At 34.2% G+C, this 20,647-nt stretch overlaps 1 protein-coding gene across 6 annotated transcripts in view; it reads left to right on the top strand.

Annotated features, from left to right (window-relative positions):
* PPHLN1 (periphilin 1) overlaps window positions 1-20,647 on the top strand; it is a 116,482-nt gene that overhangs the window by 51,806 nt on the left and 44,029 nt on the right. For all 6 annotated transcript variants that reach the window (XM_054591223.1, XM_054591221.1, XM_054591220.1 and 3 more), the window contains 2 exons: window positions 8,938-9,057; window positions 14,182-14,322. In XM_054591223.1, the coding sequence (XP_054447198.1) occupies window positions 8,938-9,057; window positions 14,182-14,322 (261 nt within the window). The remainder of the gene's footprint in view (window positions 1-8,937; window positions 9,058-14,181; window positions 14,323-20,647) is intronic.

The following is a 20,647-nucleotide window of genomic DNA, read 5'->3' as shown; positions in this document are numbered from 1 at the left end:
AGTACTCTCTTCCCCTTTCTCCTTTCACCATCATTTTTATTTCCTTTGGTTTTCTCATGCTCTTTTTCCTTTTTCTGTTTTTCTCCTATTCCCTTTCTTTTTCCACTTTTATTATTCTTTGCTCTGTGGTCATTGATACTGCTTTTAAAGTGGTTGGGAGGGTGGGTAGCTTGTTTTGGTGTTTTGCTTTGATTGTCCAGCACCTATACAAGTGTACAAAATGTAGGAGTTGAGCCTCTTAGTCAGCCATCTGGAGGGGAGTTCCCACCAACAAATGGGCCAGTAACAATCATGATGCAAATACAGCAGGAGAGTCCGCATAACCCATGCAAAAGACATTCCTGGAGCATCCAGATCAGGAGGTCAAGGAGTCTGCACTGCTGGGTCCCACAGAACTCCTAGCACAAAAGGCCTCTCCACAAGACAGAGAATCAAAGCAGATCTATCTAATACATAGAAACCCAAGACACAACTGAAATGGGGAGACAGACAATCTACAAATAAAAGGAATGTCCAGAAAAAGAGAGAAATGAAATCAAGGCAAGCAGTTTATCAGACATAGAGTTCAAAGTAGTGGTTAAAGGATGCTCAAGGAACTTGGTGAGAACTGCAGGGAACTTAGTGGAAACTACATCAGCATGAAAAAGGACATAGAAGCCTTGAATAAGAACCACTTGGAAATGAAGAATGCAATATCTGAAATGAAGAAAACACTAGAAGGAATTAAGAGCAGGCTAGATGAAGCAGAGGATCGAATCAGGAAGTTGAAAGACAGAGTAGAAAAAAACACCCAGTCAGAGGAACAAAACAAAGAAGACTTAAAAAGAATGAAGATGAGGAAAAAGAAATACAGGTACAAAGGGAAAAATTGGCAATGAATAAACCTATCAGTAATAACCTTAAATGTAAATGGACTAAGTGTTCTAATCAAAAGACATAGAATAGCTGAATGGATAAGAAAACATGACCCGAATATATACTGTCTACAAGAGACACACCTCAGGACAAAAGATGTACACAGGCTGAAAGTGAAGGGTTGGAAAAATATATTCCAAGCAGATGGACATGAAAAAAAAAGCTGGGGTAGCAATACTTATAGACAAAATAGACTTCAGGACAAAGTCCGTAACAAGAGACAAAGAAGGTCACTACATAATACTTAAGAGAGTAGTCCAGCAAGAGGATATAACTCTTATAAACATGTATGCATCCAGTATAGGTATAAATATATAAGGAAATATATAAGGAAAATCTTGGAGGACTTTAAGAAAGATAGCAATTCAGTCATTATAGGGGATTTTAACATCCCATAGTCAACAATAGGTAGTCCTTCCAAACAAAGATCAACAAAGATATTGTGGCATTGAATGACACTTTATCAAGTGGACTTAGTTGACATTTACAGAACATTTCACCCCGAAGACACAAAATATACATTCTTGTTAAATGCACATGGATTATTTTCAAAGATAGACCACATGTTAGGACACAAAACAAGCCTTAACAAATTCAAGAAAATTGAAATCACATCAAACGTCTTCTCATATCACAATGGTTTGAAACTAGAAACCGACCTCAAGAAAAAAACTCAAAAACATTCGAACACATGGAGGCTGAATAGCAGGTTATTATATAATGTATGGGTTAACAGTGAGATCAAGGAAGAATCCAAAGTACATCTGGAAACAAATGAAAATGAACACACAACAAGCCAAACCTTATGGGATGCAGTCATGAGAGGGAAGTTCATAGCAATACAGGCCTACATAAAGAAGATAGAAAAATCTCAAAGAAATAACCTAACCCTACATCTAAACTAACTAGAACCCGGAAAAGAAACAAAGCCCAGAGTGGATGAAAGAGAGTAAATAATATCAGAGCAGAATTAAATGGCAGAGACTGAAAAACAATTCAAAGGATCGATGAATCCAGGGGCTGGTTCTTTGAAAAGATAAAGTTGACAAGCAGTTAACCAGACTCATCAAGAGAAAAAGAAACACAGCTTGCCTCCTTGCATAACCACATCAAAATTACAATTAATTCATAGAACAACCATCACACAGAATTGTAGGAAATTGGGTTGAATGGAAGTCAGACAACTATGAAATTAAAGAAACCACAACCATCCAGACTGGCAGGAGGGGCGGAGATGTGAAACAGGCAGGTCCCACATTTATGTGTGGTGGATAAAAATTTGGGAGGGGTATCTTGGGAGTGAGGAGTCCTTGCCCCAATTCCAGGCCCCCCAGCCCAGTGTTCCAGTGCCAGGAAGATAAGTCCCCTGGCTGCAAAAACCATCAGAGATTGAGTCAGAACAAACTTCTAGAGTCCCAAGCAGTTCCTCTTAAAGAACCCACACACAGACTTACTCAGACTCACTACTTCTGAGCTCCAAAGGTGAGGTAGTAGCTTCAAAGGCCTGGTGGCATACAGGGAGGAACTGAAGTGTTTGGCATCAAGGCAAGAGCTGGGGGACAGCTTTCTTCCAGACAGATATGCAGGCAGAAGCCATTGTCCCTTTTCTGAACCCTCCCTTCCCAGAGCCGCAAAATGGGCAGGCAGGGAACAGGTCTGAGACTCCCATCAACCTGGCTAACACTGTCCTGCCCTGAAAATTGCCTGAGGCTCTGTCCCATGCAACTTACAGTTATTAACAGTGGTATATGAATGGGTGGTCTTGGCTCATGTTTCACAACTTCCTAAGTCCTCTCAAACAAGCAGTAGCTGGCCTCAGTGAGCTCGCAACCCCTATACTTCTTGCTAAGTGGCCCCAGGCCCAGCACTAGCAGTAGCCAGCCTATATTCACAGCTTGGCTTCACCTGGGAATCTCCAAGGCCAGCACAAGTAGCAGCCATCTCAGATTGCTTTGTAGCTCAGGCAGGGTATCCTGGAACAAAACACAGGTAGGGGCTGACCTTGACCTTCCACATAGCAGCAATCCTGGTTAAGAAGAACAAAGTTAGAGGAATCATGCTGCCTGATACCAAACTACTACAAGGCCATAGTAATTAAAACAGCATGGTACTGGCATAAAAACAGACACAGACCAATGGAACAGAATAGGGAGCCCAGAAATAAACCTATGTCTTTATGGTCAGTTAATATTCAACAAAGGGGGCATGAGCATACAATGGAGTAAAGATAGTCTCTTCAATACATGCAAAAAAATGAAACTAGACCACCTATTTACACTATACATCAGAATAAACTCAAAATGGATAAAAGACTTAAGTGTGAGTTGGGATATCATAGAAATCCTAGTAGAAAACACAGGCAGTGAAATTTCAGATATCCAGCATAGCAATATTTTTGCTGATATGCCTTCTGGGGCAAGGAAAATAAAGGAAAAAATAAATGGGACTATATCAGGTTAAAAAGTTTCTGCATGGCTAAAGAAGCCAGCGTCAACATGAAAAGAGAACTGACTATGGGAGAATATATTGGCCAGTGATATATTGAACAAGGCTTTAATCTCTAAAGTATGTAAAGAAATCATACAACACAACACCAGGAAGACAAACAATCTAATTAAAAAATGAGCAGAGGACCTGAATAGACTCCAAGGAGGACATACAGATGGCCCATAGACATATTATAAGATGTTCAACATCACTAGCCGTCAGAGAGACGTACATCAAAACCACTATGGGCTATTACCTCATACCTCCCAAAATGGCTCTCATTTATAAATCAGCAAACAACAAATGTGGAGAAAAGGGATGAGCCGTAGTGAGCTGTTGGTGGGAATGCAGACTGGTTCAGGCGCTGTGGAAAAACAGTATGGAATTTCCTGAAAAAATTAAAAATGGAACTGCCTTTGATCCAGCAATTCCATTGCTCGGAATATATCCCCAGTATCCTAAAATACCAATTCAAAAGAATTTATGCACACCTATGTTCGTAGCTGTGCTATTAACAATAGCTAAGACTTGGAAACAGCCTAAGTTCCCATGAGTAGATGAGTGAATAAAAAAACTGGTACATTTACACAGTGGAATTCTATGCTGCAGGAAAAAAAAGGAATCCCTGCCTTTTATGAAAGCATGGATGGAACTTGAAACTATTATGCTAAGTGAAATAAGTCAGCCAGCGAAAGACACATCTCACTTATAAGAGGAATCTAATGAACAAAATAAACTAATGAGCCAAATAGAACCAGAGGTATGTAATCGTGGAGTAGGCTGACAGCTGTGAGAGGGGACTTACTGAAGAAAGGTGAAGGGATTAGTCAAAGAACATAAATGAAATACCCGTGGACATGGACAACAGTGTAGGGATTGACTATGGAAGTAGGGAGTAGCCTGGATGGAGGGTGGTGAAGGGTGAAGAAACAGGGCATCTGTAATAGCATAAACAATTAAAAAAACAATAAAAAATAAAGGGAAAGAAACTAACAAAATTTCTCAAGTCCTAAAAAACAGAAAAATTGTTATAATGTCTGTACTATCCAAGGAACCTACAGATTCAGTGCAATCTCTATCAAAATTCCAGTGTCATTTTTCACAGAAATAGAACAATCCTAACATTTGTATAAAACTAAGAAGACCTCACATAGTGAAAGTAATCTTGAGAAAAATGAACAAAGCTGGAAATAACACAGTTACTGATTTCAAGTTATTACAGAGCTATAGTGATCAAAACATACTATTGGCTTAAAAACACACACAGATCAATGGAACAGAATAGACACCTCAGAAATAAACCCATGTGTATATTGTCAATTAATATACAACAAAGGAACCAGGAATATATAATGGGGAGAAAACTGTCTTTTCAGTAAAGTCTTTTCAGAGAACTGGGTAGCTACATACTTAGAGAATAAAATTGGACCCCTATTTTATACCCTAAGCAAAAATCAACTCAAGTAGATTAAAATCTTGAATGTAAGGCCTGAAACCTTAGAAGTCCTAGAAGAAAACCTAGGTGGTAAGCTGCTTGACAGTTGGTCTTAGTAGTGAGTTTTTGGATTTGACACCAAATGCAAAAGCAAAAACAAACAAACAAAAAAGGCAAATAAACAAATGGAATTACATCAAATTAAAAGGTTTGTGCACATCAAAGGACATCATCATCAAAATGAAAACACAACTTACAGAATAGAAGAAAATATTTGCCAGTCATATATCTGATAAGGGGTTAATACCCAAAATATATAAAGAACTTATGTAACTCAATAGAGAAAACCAAAAAAATTCTATTAAAAATCTGAATAGACATTTTTTCATAAAAGAGATACAAATGACCAACAGGTATTTAAAAAGGTTCTCAACATCAGTAAGTGAAATAGACAGGAAAGACAGTACTGTATGATCTCACTTATATATGTGGAATCTAAAAATACAGATTCATAGGAATAGAGATGAGAAAGGTAGCTTCCAGGGACTGGGGTGGGGGTGGGGGAAAAGATGTTGGTCAAAGAGTACAGACTTCTAGCTATAAGATAAGTAAGTTCTAGGGACCTAATGTACAGCATAATTATTATAATGTGTTATATACTTGGAAGGTGCTAAGATATCTTAAATGTGCTCACCACAAAAAAGACATTGTAATTATGTGAGGTGATACAGGTGTTTGCTAACACTATGGTTATAATTATCTTGCAGTTTTAAAATGTGGGTATTTACACATTTTATAGACAAGGCTCAGAAGTTAAATAGTTTTCTTAAGGACGTAACTGCTCTTCATTGCATTGTTCTTCCAAGTCTTACCTTCCCAGCAACCCAAAATGTGTTGAAAAGATGATTCAAGGTTCTAATCTTCAAAACTTAAACATTTTTAGATGCTGCTCTGTTCTCTATAGTTAGAGATTCTCTTCACTAACCTCATACTCTTTTACTGTTGTTACATCTGTTCTCTTTCTTTACTTCTTTTTGTTTTTTTGTCTTTGGTATGTCTGGTTTTTCAGCAAGAGTAGATAGCACTTGTCAGTCTAGGCTGGTGTTCAGGGTACAGCTCTTCCCTGCCTCAAAGGGGAACAAAGAAAAAGGTATCTTTGTGACAGCTTGTGTCTTTAGAGCTTTCCCAGAATTTTGAGGATTTTAGAATGCTGGTTTTTGAATAGGAAAGATTGATTGGATTTTTTTGTTTTTGTTTTATCCTGTCAAGGGTGCCTTACCCACCTGAAAGACCAGCTTGTTTTCCTTGTCATAAAGAAATGAAAGAAGAGTAAATAGTACTTGCTCATTCATTTCACTCTCAATATTTAAATTATATGAAATATTCATTTCCCCTGAACTATAGTGCCATGTAAATATGTTACTATATAACATTTTGTGGCACATGTTAAAATATATTTAGAGGAAAACAATGATAGTGGATTTTAGATATTTTTGTCAGTTTATGTAGATGGTTGCATTTTTGTCTTAAGATGAAATCAAAATTTCAGAATTTTAGATCTATAATCATTTCATGCATTTCGAAAGTGCAGCCTCTTGTCTTCTTTTGCCCAGAGTTACATGGTAGCTATGGCAAGTTTTATTACCTAGATTTCCTGATTTGGTGGAAGAGTTTTTCTTTTAAATATTATGGCTGTCCTCATGTAGGGAGGTCAAGGGTGTTTGTTCAAAATTTATTCTCTGCTTTTAAAAGTTAGTGTCTTTCTTCAAAGTTTTATTAATTTATTTTTAGAAAGAGGGGAAGGAAGGGAGAAAGAGAGGGACAGAAACATCACTGTGTGGTTGTTTCTCTTGTGGCCCCACCTGGGGACCTGGCCTGCAACCCAGGCATGTGCCCTGACTGGGAATTGGACCAGGGACCCTTTGGTTTGCAGGCTGGCACTCAATCCACTGAGCCACACAAGTCAGGTAAAAGTTAGTTTCAGATGAGTTTTTCAGATGTACAGATTTAATGATGGATGAGTAGAAGATTGAGTTATAGAAGATTTTGCTTCCTTTATTAGTAAGGATAACTTACAGTGTTTGTTTTGTCTTTATAACTTTTTTTTCAAAACCGATGTCCCTAAAAAGTGAGGTATAATTCTTTTCTTTGATACATTTGTTCCTGTTTTTCTTTTAAATTAAAAAAAATATTTAAACTCTATTACTAAGTAATAACAAAGATATTATTTATACATTTGTAACTTTATGTATGGGTTGGGCTTTTGAGTGAGATATTTAGGCTTCTTTAATAGCTGTGGAATCACTCCACATAGATGCATTGTTGTTTTCTTCCAGTAAACATTATAGATGACAAGCCAGTAGTTGGGTGAATTGAATAAGCTGTGGAAGGAGGTCAATGGCCTTTTTGTTCTAGAAGACCTAGTTTTAAGTTTCCAGCTCAGCACAGTAACTGTGGGAAATCACTTTTTTTTTTTTTTTGACATTCAGTTTCTAGGTTTATAATTTGGGTAATAAAGTCTGCCCTAAGCCTCCTCATGGAGTACTGTTTAATTAAATATTTTTTTTTGTTTGTATATAAAAGCATTTTATAAATGGTAATATACCGTAACAGAGAGATTTCTGGCCCTGTGATCCAGAGGAGATATATTTGGAGATAAAATCAATGATGTGACTTTAAAGAAGCGATGGGGACAATATTAGAGGTGAAGGGCCTAATTGATGAAAATGTTTGCTAATGATATAGATTGGAATCAGGGAGGTACCATATGGGCCTAAGAAAAGAATTTTTCTAATTTTTGCCTTATAGTTTTTACATCTTATTCTGTAACATAGGTCTGTAAAAACCATTTGGAGAAGCATAAGTGATCCAGAAAAAAGCATTTTATTTTCTTCATTTTTATATTGACCCCATGAACTGATTGATTTTTAAATATGTTTTAGTTTTTATGACAGATTTATAGCAATGAATATGGATAAGAAAAACTAGAGTACCAAGCATTTGCTAGATACTTTCAGGTCTGTTAGCTCTTGTGAGTCTCACAACTACTTTGTAATACAGTGAATATTATTAATTTTTAAAAAAATTTTATATAGTACTGTACTAGTTTCGGGTATACAACATAGAGATTAGACATTTATATAATTTATAAAATGATCACCCCCATAAGTCTAGTAAAACTGAATATTATTAACCCCTATTTTGTAAATGAGGAAACCAAAACTCACAATGTCATAAATCATTTACCTAGTAAGTGATGAAACTGCCATTCTAACCTAGGTCTGTGCATAACTCCATATCCCATTTCTTGTTTAGTATTCTATGTTGTTGAGGAAGGGAAGTAACAGTAGTATCAGAAAATGAAATTTAAGTCTATAGATTTTATGTAAAGAGTAAGATTTATATAAATTATTACAAATTACAAAAAGAGCATATCCGGGCTTTTCTTTGCATTAATTAGTAATTTACCTTGATGGGGTTTTGGCATTATTTATTTCATTGAATACAATTAAAGATAGATTTCCAGGAAAATGATATTTTGTTATATTTTCAACTCCATTTTCATAAGTGTAATTTTCATAAAAATGTTACCTGCCAATTTTCAAATGGAATGCATAGGGCTGCAATCTGACATTCAACTTAAAGAAAAATTTGATCATGTCTCTTTACTGGAGTTTTCTAGGTCCTATCTTCCCAGAGACAAATATCCCTTGCTTCACAATCACGCCTTATTCATGTCATTGCTATTTGGCAGCACCTACATTAAAAAAAACAAAAGAAATTTGAAATCCATATGGTGTCATATATTCTGAATATTACTAGTATATTAGTTCATTGTTAGTGTCTTTTGTTTTGTTTCTTAGATGAATTTCTGAACTTTTGTGTAAATGAAATTAAGAGATCTAGTCTGTATGTCCTTAAGGAATTGCTACATAAAGAAATTCTATGTTGAATATTTTTGAAAAAAATAATGTACTTGTTTTCTATATGCATTTGAAGGCTTATATGATTTTAAGTGCAGGTGGGATGTACTTATTAATGTATTTGAAGTTTAAAAGCCCTTGGGAATTTTAACAGGACTGTTCTTTTGTTTTTATTAGGTATTAGACAAATCCAAGTTCCTAAATGAAAAGGAACATGCTGAAGCTGCAAGCAAGTGGGCTGCTGAAAAGCTAGAGAAGGCAGATGAAAGTAACTTACCTGAAATTTCTGAGTACGAGGTAAGGCATAATTCTTCCCTTATGTTTCACATCTGAGAGTTTAGTTTAGATTTTAAATTATGGGCAGAAAATATTTGGTTCTAGTATTTTAAAATGTATTTGGGGACAATATTCTCATGGATTGTTAAGATATATCACATAATAATAGTCTGAATAAGAAAGACTGAATTCAATAATTCTACTGTGTTGATACCTCCAATAGTTTAGAAGTGTGACAATAATATAAATATAAAATAAAAGGAAAATGCATTATTTACATGCTTCTTTTATAGGCTTTACTGTTTAAAGTATCTCTAGAAATTATGCAAAGCCATCAGTCATAAACGAGTGAATTCAGAACAGAAATCTAATTAGACCTTAGGTCTTGGACTGTATGTTGTGTGTTCTAGTCTATGTAAATAATTTCATAAATATCCCAAGAAATGAAATTATGCATTGTTTGGGCTACCTGTGACCTTTGATGAGTCTGGAGTACCAAAGGATTATAGCGGTTTTGGGTCCTTAGAATACTGTTTCTGAAGTGTTTGTGTTACAATAGTTGAAAATGAACTGAAAAATTTCTTTATAGCCTATAACTTCTCTAATAGATTATAGATGTTTTATGGGCAAAATTAAGATAAAGGATTTGGTACTTGAGGAATCATTTTGACATGATAGGCAGGGAATATAAAAATGTTTTTACCACGACAAATTATGTTTCTTTGGAAGAGATTTATGGCTTTTCAGTCTGTTTTGGATGTCTTTCACGGAATGTCCTGATAAAAAGGATCAAGCACTAGAATTCGGTATGCAAATTATATACCTATGTACATCTTCATAAACTATGAAAAGATCCTTTCCAAAATAACTAATGTACACCGCTCCTGGAAAGGATAGATCAACACTGACCCTATCTGTACTTGTGCAAATGGAGACTTTATTTGTAATTTTGATATCAATTATTCTTAAGTAGTCAAGGTTTTCTTGTTATTGTAGTTGTAAAATCAATATTTTTACATACTTTTGAGTAAATTGTTCAAAAACATCAAGCTGTTCCTTTTTGGTACCTTTCCAGTACTATTTAAGTGCATGAATAATACAGTAATGCATTTAATATGGTCATGTTGCTTATTTTCTTTGATAATTTAGAATAACGGTTTTTATATTAGTTATAGACTTAAATGCTTAAAAATTGCTCTTGTGCAGAACTGATAGTTTTTGTCAGGGTACTTAAAATTGAAAACCTCTAAAAACACTACATTGTTGTTTGTTAAATACTTTATCTTCAATTAGCAAGGCTTTAAGATATATAGGGTCTGGCACAAATAATGCCCCTTTTATATTACAAAATCATAAGCAGGTAATTCTGTAACATAATATCACACTCAAGCATACCATATGGCATTTTATGTGAAATGCTCAAATTAAAACTATAAATTATTACACCTACCAACCACACTCAAGGAGGCCTTACTTCTGCCAGACTCTGTATTTATGCTCCCTTACCCATCCCCATCATTTTTTAATATCTTAAAATTTAAAAAAAACACTATTTACCTTTCCCTAATTTTAAATATTTTACTTATACTCCTTTATTATTGCTTGACTGGATCTTGACTCTGAATAGGCAGTGACATGTTATCCAGAAAGACTTTTTTAAGACCTCCTTATTTTTTCTATAAAATATGTCCAGAATTTCCTAGATTTTGAATTAATGACAAGTAAATAACACTAACAAATGTATAAGGAGTGTCATAGATCAGATATGATCTCTGTTGAACCAAAGGCAAGGTGAATCAGAGTAGGAATGAAATTATTTTAGTATGTTCATTACTTGCTGTGCGTCATTAATGTGGTGAAGCAGCAACAAGGTTGTAGCATTATCTAAAGTGTTTTTTCAAGTTCCATTGATACTTTTTCATACTGGAAATAAAGCAGTTGGGGAATATTTATTTTAAACTTTTTAGTTTAAATATTTTATATTGTTTTTTGTTTAAAAGCTTGATTCCACCATATCTTATTAACATTTTGCTCAGATAGTTAACATTTCTTCTTGGGGAGCTGTTAAAAAATTACTCATTTCAGTGATCCATGCTGTTTGCAGTACAGACTTTGTGAGAATTTTCACCTTGGTTCTATAAACTCACATCTAATTTGAAAGAATAAACTGGAAAGAAAAAAGGACTTTAATGCTTGGAAAGAGTTGGGTATAGTTTGTGTGTGTGTGTGTGTGTGTGTGTGTGTGTGTGTCTAAGTTTAGTTGTGACAGTATTTTATATTAGCTATTTATATAATGGTGTATTTCATAAACATTGTGTAGGTTCATTTTTATGAGTAGAGAGAGATTAAATATTTAGGTTTCCAGTTTCTTTTCTCTTGCTGCCACCAACATAGGTTTAAGCAATTTGGTTGGGAGGCAAGGTAGTTTTTAGGTGAAGTACAGCGAAATTACAGATATATTCATGTGATATACTTAAAATAATTCAGAAATGTTGTAGTTTATTCCTCTGTTTAGTTTTATAATTTTACCTTTTGGCCACTAATAGAGAATTTCCCAAAGTATTTGATAAAATAGTGATTATGAAGGGTCCTAATGGTTTGAGGAAGTAAAAAAAGACTATATTAGCTAGTATGTTTGGGAAATGCTAGATTTTAAAAAGTTAGATTGATTTTGATAATTCAGTGCTTTTAGAGATTTTTAATATGTTAATGTGCTCATCTGTGGTCTGTGAAAGGAGGGTAAATAATAAAATTTGCATAATTTATCCAACACATGAAATTTTTTCATAGTGCATATTTTAAGGTTAATATTTTAAAGTACTTATTTCAGGAAATACTACTGTACTGACTTTCTCATAGTTTATTTAAATTAACTACATATTCAGTCTTCATCTACTTGTGTCAAACCCTGCATTATAGACACCATCCTAGCTGCCAAGGAGTTTACCGTCAATCGAGTTTCATAGGGATACCATTTACTCTCCTAACACAAATGACCAGGAGAGTTTGCTTTTGGCTATCAGAATGAAAATAAAATTGTTTAAAGGCTATTAGAATGTCCCAGTAGAACAGGTGATTTTTTACTGCAAAAGAAAATTTAAACATTTTTATTTGTGTGAAAATGTGAATTGACGCTTTTTCCACATATAAGGTGTCATTTTCAGGCCCTGGACAGGTAGCTCAGTTGGTTAGAGCATCATCCTGATACATCAAGGTTGCAGATTCAATCTCTGGTCATAACACATACAAGAATCAACCAATGAATGCATAAATAAGTGGAACAACAAATCATTCTCTCTCTCAGAAAATCAGTAAATAAAAATAAAGTGTCATTTTCTGCTTCAGTGTCTCTGGCTTATTCTGTCACCAGTGAAGAATGCCCATCTTCATGCTCCTCATTCAAACTCATTCAGTGGAATCAGTAGAGCTTGGGATAACAAGACTCAAGAACTTTCTTGATTCCATTTTCCTCTTCTTCCTATGGTAAAATTTTATACCACTTGTATTTCACTGAGGACATTATATTGTCTTTATTAAAACAATTTTTTTACTTTTCTAGTTCTATATATTGAATATACCTCAAAGCATTTACCTTGTTTTCCCCACAGCACCTTGGATAATTTATCTAAATAATTGAACTAAATTTAGTTACTAATAAGCTTTCTCCCCAGTTTTATTGAGATGTAATTGACATATAGAACTGTATAAATTTAAGGTGTATAGCATAATGTCTTGACATATATATAAATATATTGTGAAATGATTACCATGATAAGTTTAGTTAACATCCATTATTTCATGTAGTTACCCTCCAAAAAGGGGGGAAAATAAGTGTTTTCCCTGGTGATAAGAAGTCTTTGGATTTACTCTCAGCAACTTTCAAACATCCCTTATGTCAGTGTGTACATTCTCAGTACTATTTATCTTGTAACTGGGAGTTTGTACCTCTTGACCACTTCCATCCAGTTCTTTTCACACCACTCCCACACACACCCCCTCTGGTAACTACAAATCTGGTCTTTTTTTCTATTTTTTTCTCTTTTTGAAGATTCCACATAAAAATACGATCACATAGTATTTGCCCTTCTCTCTCTGACTTTGCTTGGTGAGAGGGACATGTGCTAAATTTGGATAAGTGCTGCCAAGTTATTCTCTAAAGAAGCTGTAGCGGTATACAACACACTAGGTGTTGGAATGCCACTGCTTTTACTGATGAAGAGTACCAGTAATTGTTATATGTCTTACGACTTTTCTAAATCTACAGCTATTTCCCACAACTTCAGTCACAGACACCCTAAGCTTTTTATAAACTTGTGTTAAAGTACACAGTTCTTATTTCTTCCCTTATCCTCCCACCCACCTAAAAACATACAACATTTAAATATATGCGCTCAAACAGTTTACTCCAAGTTACTGCTTAATGTAGCTTGCTACATGAAGTCAAGAACTTTTGTCTCTTCTGTTCATTAATATATCCATTGTTCCTAGAACAGTGCTTGGAATTTTTTATATAGCAAAGTGGTGAAGAAACGAATGAATATAATTAAAATAATAATCTTTCCTCATTTAATTCTCCTTTTACCAAGTGTTTTTAGAAAGTAAAATAACTAGATTTTTTGTGGGATAATTCATTCAAGTGTTCTAAAATAGAAGTGCTCATTATTACTTTTGGGGATTGCTTTGATTTATTTCAAAAAAAATTCTTAGGCTACAGGGGCAAGATAGTTTCAACTTCTGAAAATAGAGCCCTTTTCCATGTTCCTTTTAGTACAATTGTGTATGTGTACATACACCCCTCAGTTCCAGTTGGACTTTTTCTCTTCAATCTTTCTTAAATAGATTGCTTAAGGAATAGTTATAGGACAGAACCTTCGAGCTGTGTCTTAATATAATATGAAATAGAAATTTGGAATGAAATAAGCCTAGAGATTTTGTGTAACCTAAAATTTTAAAAGTTACGTGTCATTTCTTCTTTAATTCTCCTCACATGCTTATTATGAATAATGAAATTGAAAGTATTTTCTTAAGACAGGTTAAATTTATCATGTTCTCTTAATATAACTCCTAGTTAGTGCCTTTACAAGTCATTTGAAATGCTGTATGTTCTTTAAGAAAGCAATTAAAGATTTTGAATTCTTCTTAAAGGCGGGATCCACAGCACCATTGTTTATTGACCAGCCAGAAGAACCTGAGTCAAATGCAACAGATGGCATAGAATTATTTGAAGACAGTCAACTAAACAGTCGCTCTAAAGCAATAGCATCAAAAACCAAAGAGATTGAACAGGTGAGATTCCAGTTTCATTAAGGTACATAATCTTTTGTTTCTGTCACTTTGCCACATGGTATTTACAGTAAATAGTTATTGAATAAATACTCTGAAACTAATTTTAAAAATTATAAAAAATTGTTTGATTTGATTTCACCATTTGATCAGTTTGGTCCTTGACCCCTGTTTACTTATTCGTCATTCTAAATAAAAAGCAAGCATCTTTTTTTAGAGAATCTTAGTATTCTAGTTAGTATGGAGCAATTTTAAAACTATTAGAGTTAATAGGGACGGGCTGAAATATGAAATACACCAAAATGTTAGCAGCTTTTTTTTAATATTGGGATTACAGATGTTTCCTAATGTTTTTCATTATACTTTTAAGCTTTTTTTCAAATATTAAAGAAAAATAAATGATAGGTATTTAAATCTTATTTTAATGATGTCATTCTTGAAAGTTAGCATCTTGTTTTTAATAGATTAAATAGTTTGTTTAAGGAATAGTTATAAGGCAAAACCTATAGTGTGAAATACAATTTTGAAATAGTATAAGCCTTGAGGCTTTGTCTTACTGAAGATTAAAAAAATAGTTGTCCTTTTTTTCTTCAGTCCTCCTCACTAAGCTCATTATGCACAGCAAAATTTAAAGTGTTTCAGTGTGGAAATATTGCCTGCTTCATAGGGTATTACCACTTTATGAGAAGTAAATGAATAAATTGTAAACGAGCTTTATACCACATGACATGTTGTACAAGGGTTTGTTTTTGATGTTTCTCTCCAGTGCCTTGAGTAAATGTCATTATATTGTTATATAAGCTTCTAAAAACTATTGGAAATTAAGAACAGAATTAAGTCTTTTCTCAAGATGCTGTCCAATTCCATATCAATTAAAATATATTTCCCTTGGTTGGACAGGAGGAGATAGTAATTAAACCCTAGGTATGATTGTGCAGCTTATATTGATACCGCCCTAATGGCTAAAGGTAAGAACATGGATAGGAGATTTGTTGTGTGAACCAGTAGGATTTCAAATGGAGGTGATCAGCAGAATCAGTTGCTTGGAGGAATATAAGGAAAATGGAGACTAGGAAAATGTTTAATTTGGTGAAGTGAAGACGGATTGGTGCCTTTCACAGTATTAGTTAAATGAGAGCATAAATAAAAGGTTTGCTCACAGGATATATCTTCAATATGATTATGAATATCATTACCCTGTATTAAATTGCTGCCCTTCTGTCTTTTTTACTCTGGTTTATTTTTCTTTGTAGTGTTTTTTTTGTTTGTTTGTTTTTTGCCACTTGACATGTTTTATTTGTTTGCTTATCTCCCTACACCATAATGGAAGCTTCATGAGAGCAAGGACTTTGTTACTACTTTATCTCCATTAGCGAGAACAGTGATTGGCATGTAGTGGGCTCACAAGAAATATTTGTTGTATACATGATGAGTAGAGTCATAAACCTAGAAGTGAACTTCTAAATAGTCTCTGAGTCACTTGAAATCAGACACTGCATTTTTAACCTGACCACCTAACAGAGTGCCTAGGCCCAGCACTTAGTATTAAGTGCTTGATAAATGTTTGTTGAATGAATGATTTAATGTTATTTTTCTTTTTCATCTGATTTTCACTTCTTTTAAGCAACTTCTCTTAAGAAAATAACTGTTTGAAAAACTGATTGAAATTAAAGGGGAGAGAGTATTATTTGGGGTTGTGGCTTATTAATATATATATTATCTCATTTTGTTGTTATTCATGGTAGATGTATTTGATCTTGAAAAGGCGAGTTACTAGTCAGATGTGAGGCTAGCTTAGCAGTATCTACAAAATTATTTAATATGAAACCTTTTTTTAAGATTTTATTTCTTAATTTTTAGAGAGAGGAGAAGGAAAGGAGAAAGAGAGGGAGAGAAACATTGATATGCAAGATACATTGATAGGTTGCCTCTTGGACACCCACAACAGGGGACCTGGCCTGCAGCCCAAGCATGTGCCCTGACTGGGAATTGAACCAGCAACCTTTAGGTTTGCTGGCTGGCACTCAGTCCACTGAGCCACATCCGCCATGGCTGAAACCCATTTTTATAGTAGTTTGTAGATACCCATATATGCTTCACATATAAAGGTGACTGTCTCTGTTTTTATCTGCCCATTGTTCAACACATGAAAAATCTGATACTAAAGTAATTGAAATTATTACAGCAAAGATAGATGACCTAAGGAAATAAAAACAAATATAAAATGACACTGCCATATTTTAATGTAAGTGAAGTAAAATGGTTATTAAAAGTATTTTAAGATAGAAAACTTAATGATGGATAAATATTGGAATGTAACTACTGTGTTTTTGCTAGAGTGCTTTGGTTTTCATATACTAGCAAGAAATCAAACCAAGCCCCCCAAATGTCAGAAAGCTAGCAAATAATTTATAAATTTATGTCTAAAATTTATAAATCTATGTCTAAAATTAAGTGATTTTTAAAAATGAAAAAAGGTAGTTTTAGGGAGATTTTTTCCCTTCATTTTTTTCTATTCCTAGCTTTCGCACATTTTATTTTTAGGGATTAAACACCTGACGAATAAAATATAAAGGCTTGAGAAAGCTAGATGGTAGTTACACAGCTGTCCAGAAATTATTGGGTTTTTTTTTAAGAGTGAATTTTTAAAAGATATATTTATTTATTTTTAGAGAGACGTGGGTAAGGGAGGGAGTAAGAGGAGGAGAGAAACATCGCAAGAGATACATCTATCAGTTGCCTTTCCCACACCCCCAGCTGGGGACCTGGCCCACAGCCCAGGCATTGCCTTGACTGGGAGTCGAGCCAGCGACCACTTGATTTTGCTGGTCAGCATGTAGTCCACTGAGCCACACCAGCCAAGGCCAGAGTTATTATTTACAGTTTTTTCATATTCTTGAAGTACTTTTAAAAGAGAACAATAGCCCCAAACAAATCAAGCTCAGAATAATGTAAAAATGTAAATATTGATGTAATACTTGAGCTGCTTTTTCTTTGTCATGTCAAGTGAGTATGTTCAGATGCCTTGTAAAGATAAATTATCACATGTAATGTTTTGAGGATTTATATAAATCAGGTTCTTTAGCCCTTGAGTCCCCAGAAAGTCATTATCTTGAGGCAGTATTACAATATAAAATAAACTTAAGTCTCCAGACCAAAATTTGGTATAATTCAAAATGCCTACAGATGCAGTGATTTGATGTTTAAGGGCATGCATATGGGGTAGATTGTATTAGAAAATAAGTCCTTTGCCATATTTTTGCTATCTCATCCCTGTGCATATGAAAACTTGGTAAGGTTTGGGGGGTGCAGGTGCTTTTTGACAAAGATCCCAAGATTATGGTCATATATGACAGAGAACCACTGGTCTCAGATCTTTGAGCCAGGAGACATCAGGTTGCATCTGAGTATTGTGTTGCTAGAGATCATCTAAATTACCCCATTTTTACTTGAATATCCTTCAGTGGATATGATACATACTTTTGCCACAGTTCATTTAGCCTCCTTATGCTTTGGAATCCTATAGTGTATCATTTTTCCCCTTTTCCCCCATATTACCTCCTCTTACCTAATTTGAACCATCCTTTATATTTAATTACTGGGATACTTTCCTTGCTTCTTAGCTTCTGAACTTAAGGGAATTTCAGAATTTCTCCTGTTATTATAGTAATTCCTAGAGAGTTTAACCCACAAAATTATGGGTGAGGCATATCCTGGTTCAGGTGTTTGGCATTAGTCCCTACACTGATATCTCTCAAGTCCTAACATACTTACTATTACTGAATTATTTGATTTGAAAGTGCATCTCACTACTTGATATGTCACCAGTGAAGAATCATGTCTTTTAACAAATTGTTACTTTGAATGAACTGCACAAATTGAAATCTTCCATTATTACATATCCTTCTTCCATCTACTGAACCTCCAGGGATAAAGCAATATTTACTTTAACTCCTTGGAACTTACTCATGTTTAAGATTTGCAAGGCCCTTCATACTTTGATAAAATTGTGCTTAAATATAACCTGTTTCTTGGGTCCTTGACATCTAATGATGTTGCAAGTCTCTTTAATTCCCCACAGATACTACAAGATCTGTATTTGATTACGTATCTTCCACTTCAGATGGAATCAGATAATCTGAGTAGATCTATAATATACATATATAATATGCATATGCTTGTTCTGCCTAGCAGATCTTTTGCCTAAGAGTGTCAGGGTAGCTAAAAATCCTCCTAATAAAACAACTATGAAGGATAGTCAGTGTGCAGCTGGAGTTCATTAAGATATTTTACTATGCAAACTAGTCTTGAACAAAGAATCTTCCATCTCTTCACCCTCAAGGCTCAGTACTTAAGTTGTGATTCTCTACCTTTGTTTTACATCTGTAGAGTTTCTTTGATTTTTACCATAAATATTCTGGTAAGTGGGTTATTAGAGCTTCACCAACTTTAATATGCACATAAATCTCTTGGGGAGCTTGTTAAAGTACCTATTCTGACTTGGCAGATCTGGGATGGGGGTTAAAACTGGAATTTCTAACAGTGTCCCAGATGATGATGATTCTATTAATTCTAGTCTGTGGACCATATTTGGAGAAATGAGTTGGAAGGAGGTAACTTCTTACGTTCTTCTATAGTTCATACTGTGCTAAATGGTTGAAAACTACTACCTTATTTTTTGTAAATTAGAGAAGTTCTCCTATTTTTTAAATAGGTATAATTGACATACAATAAAATGCATAAATCTTAAATACTCATTTGGGTACGTTCTGACAGTTGTAATGCTATGTAACTGTCACCCCAAACAAGTAATTCTGAACATCTTTCTCTTCAGTTATGAACAGTTGATTATCCTGACAGTAATAGGATTTAGTTAGGAACTAAAGTTACAGTCATATCTCACAAGTATGTGCTCTGATTTAGTTTATGTTAAATATCCTCCACCCTTTCTTTGAAGGCTGTTATTTTAAGTAATAAGTGTAAAATTCAAAATGCACAAGAGATTATGTAATGAAAAACAAATTTGCTTCTCACCCATAACTCCTGACTGCCCATTTTCTTTTCCTAGCATATACGTATACTCATGGATATGCATATATATGTGTAGATATACACAGTTTATATATAGTATTTTTGTATTTGTGTATACATATACACACATACACCTTGTCCACACATCTGAAACACAGTTAATTCAAACGAGTAAAGAAAGGAGTTGGTTTGTATGTCTCCATACTTTTTCTTTAAGTACAAATGGCATACCATGTACCATACTCAATGTATCTTAGGGATCATCCTATTTCAATATGTATAACTAGTCCCCTGTTACTAGATAGATATGTAATCCTTGTGAGTCATGTTTTAAAATATGGTTCCTCTGATTTTTCCACAATTAAAAAGTTTTATGTGTGTATTTTGTTAATAAACAAAGCTATTAGACTTAAAATGAGCATTTTGGGGGTGACTTAATACTGTGGGTGTCAAAGACCTGTGTTTAGGTCTTATGAAGTGCTGTGTAGGTTTTAAAAACTGCGTAAGAGATCACCAGGGTGCCTTTTAACCTCTCATGATTTAATGCCATGCCAAGTTTGAAAATTACTGGAGTATGTGATTGCAGAAAATCTTAGTCGTTTGCTTAGTACCAGTCATTGTCAACCATTCTTAAAAATCATATTAGTAGAAACAGTTAATATAATCAAAACCAGTACAGTTGCAGGGATATGCCTGAAAATATTTTTTAAGTACATTGTTCACGGTATTCCTCAAATCACAGAAAATTATCATTTGTATGAGAAAAAGTCTCCTTTCTTCTTATGTGGTGGATAAGAAAAGAACAAATGAAGCCAAATTCATTTTTGAAAATTCTTTGGCTATAGCAGAATATTATCCTATTCTAATTCTGTTTAATGGAAATGCTGATATTTCTGTCTGTAAGTAAGTGTTGAAATAAGGGCTGATTATATACTTATATGATAATTTATAATTAAAATATAGATGGGAATCACTTTAAATCCAGAGAGGGTGCCAATCAGATGTTCAAAAACATCTAGACATAGAGGGTATTAAGAGAAACTTGATCAGGGGGATTACTTTGTTTTCTCTTTTTAACTTAAAAGGACTTGAACCAAATATATTTTATTTTAGTAAAGACTTTTTATAGTCACTCATAGCTATGCTAGCCTTGTATTTAAGAAATTTTTCTTCTTTGCCATCTAGAAACCTTTTACTCCAATTAGCTAAGGGAAAATCAAATTGACTTGCAAATCATCTTGTTGCCTATCTGGGTCATTAGTCATAAAGTTTTATTGTAAGTCTGTATCTAACTACT

Source organism: Pteronotus mesoamericanus, unplaced genomic scaffold (assembly GCF_021234165.1).
Source record: "Pteronotus mesoamericanus isolate MK-2021 breed Mesoamerican mustached bat unplaced genomic scaffold, CSHL_Meso_final scaffold_21, whole genome shotgun sequence".
NCBI lineage: Eukaryota > Metazoa > Chordata > Mammalia > Chiroptera > Mormoopidae > Pteronotus > Pteronotus mesoamericanus.
The sequence above is the reverse complement of the archived record's forward strand: the minus strand, read 5'-3'. Positions and strand labels throughout refer to the sequence as shown.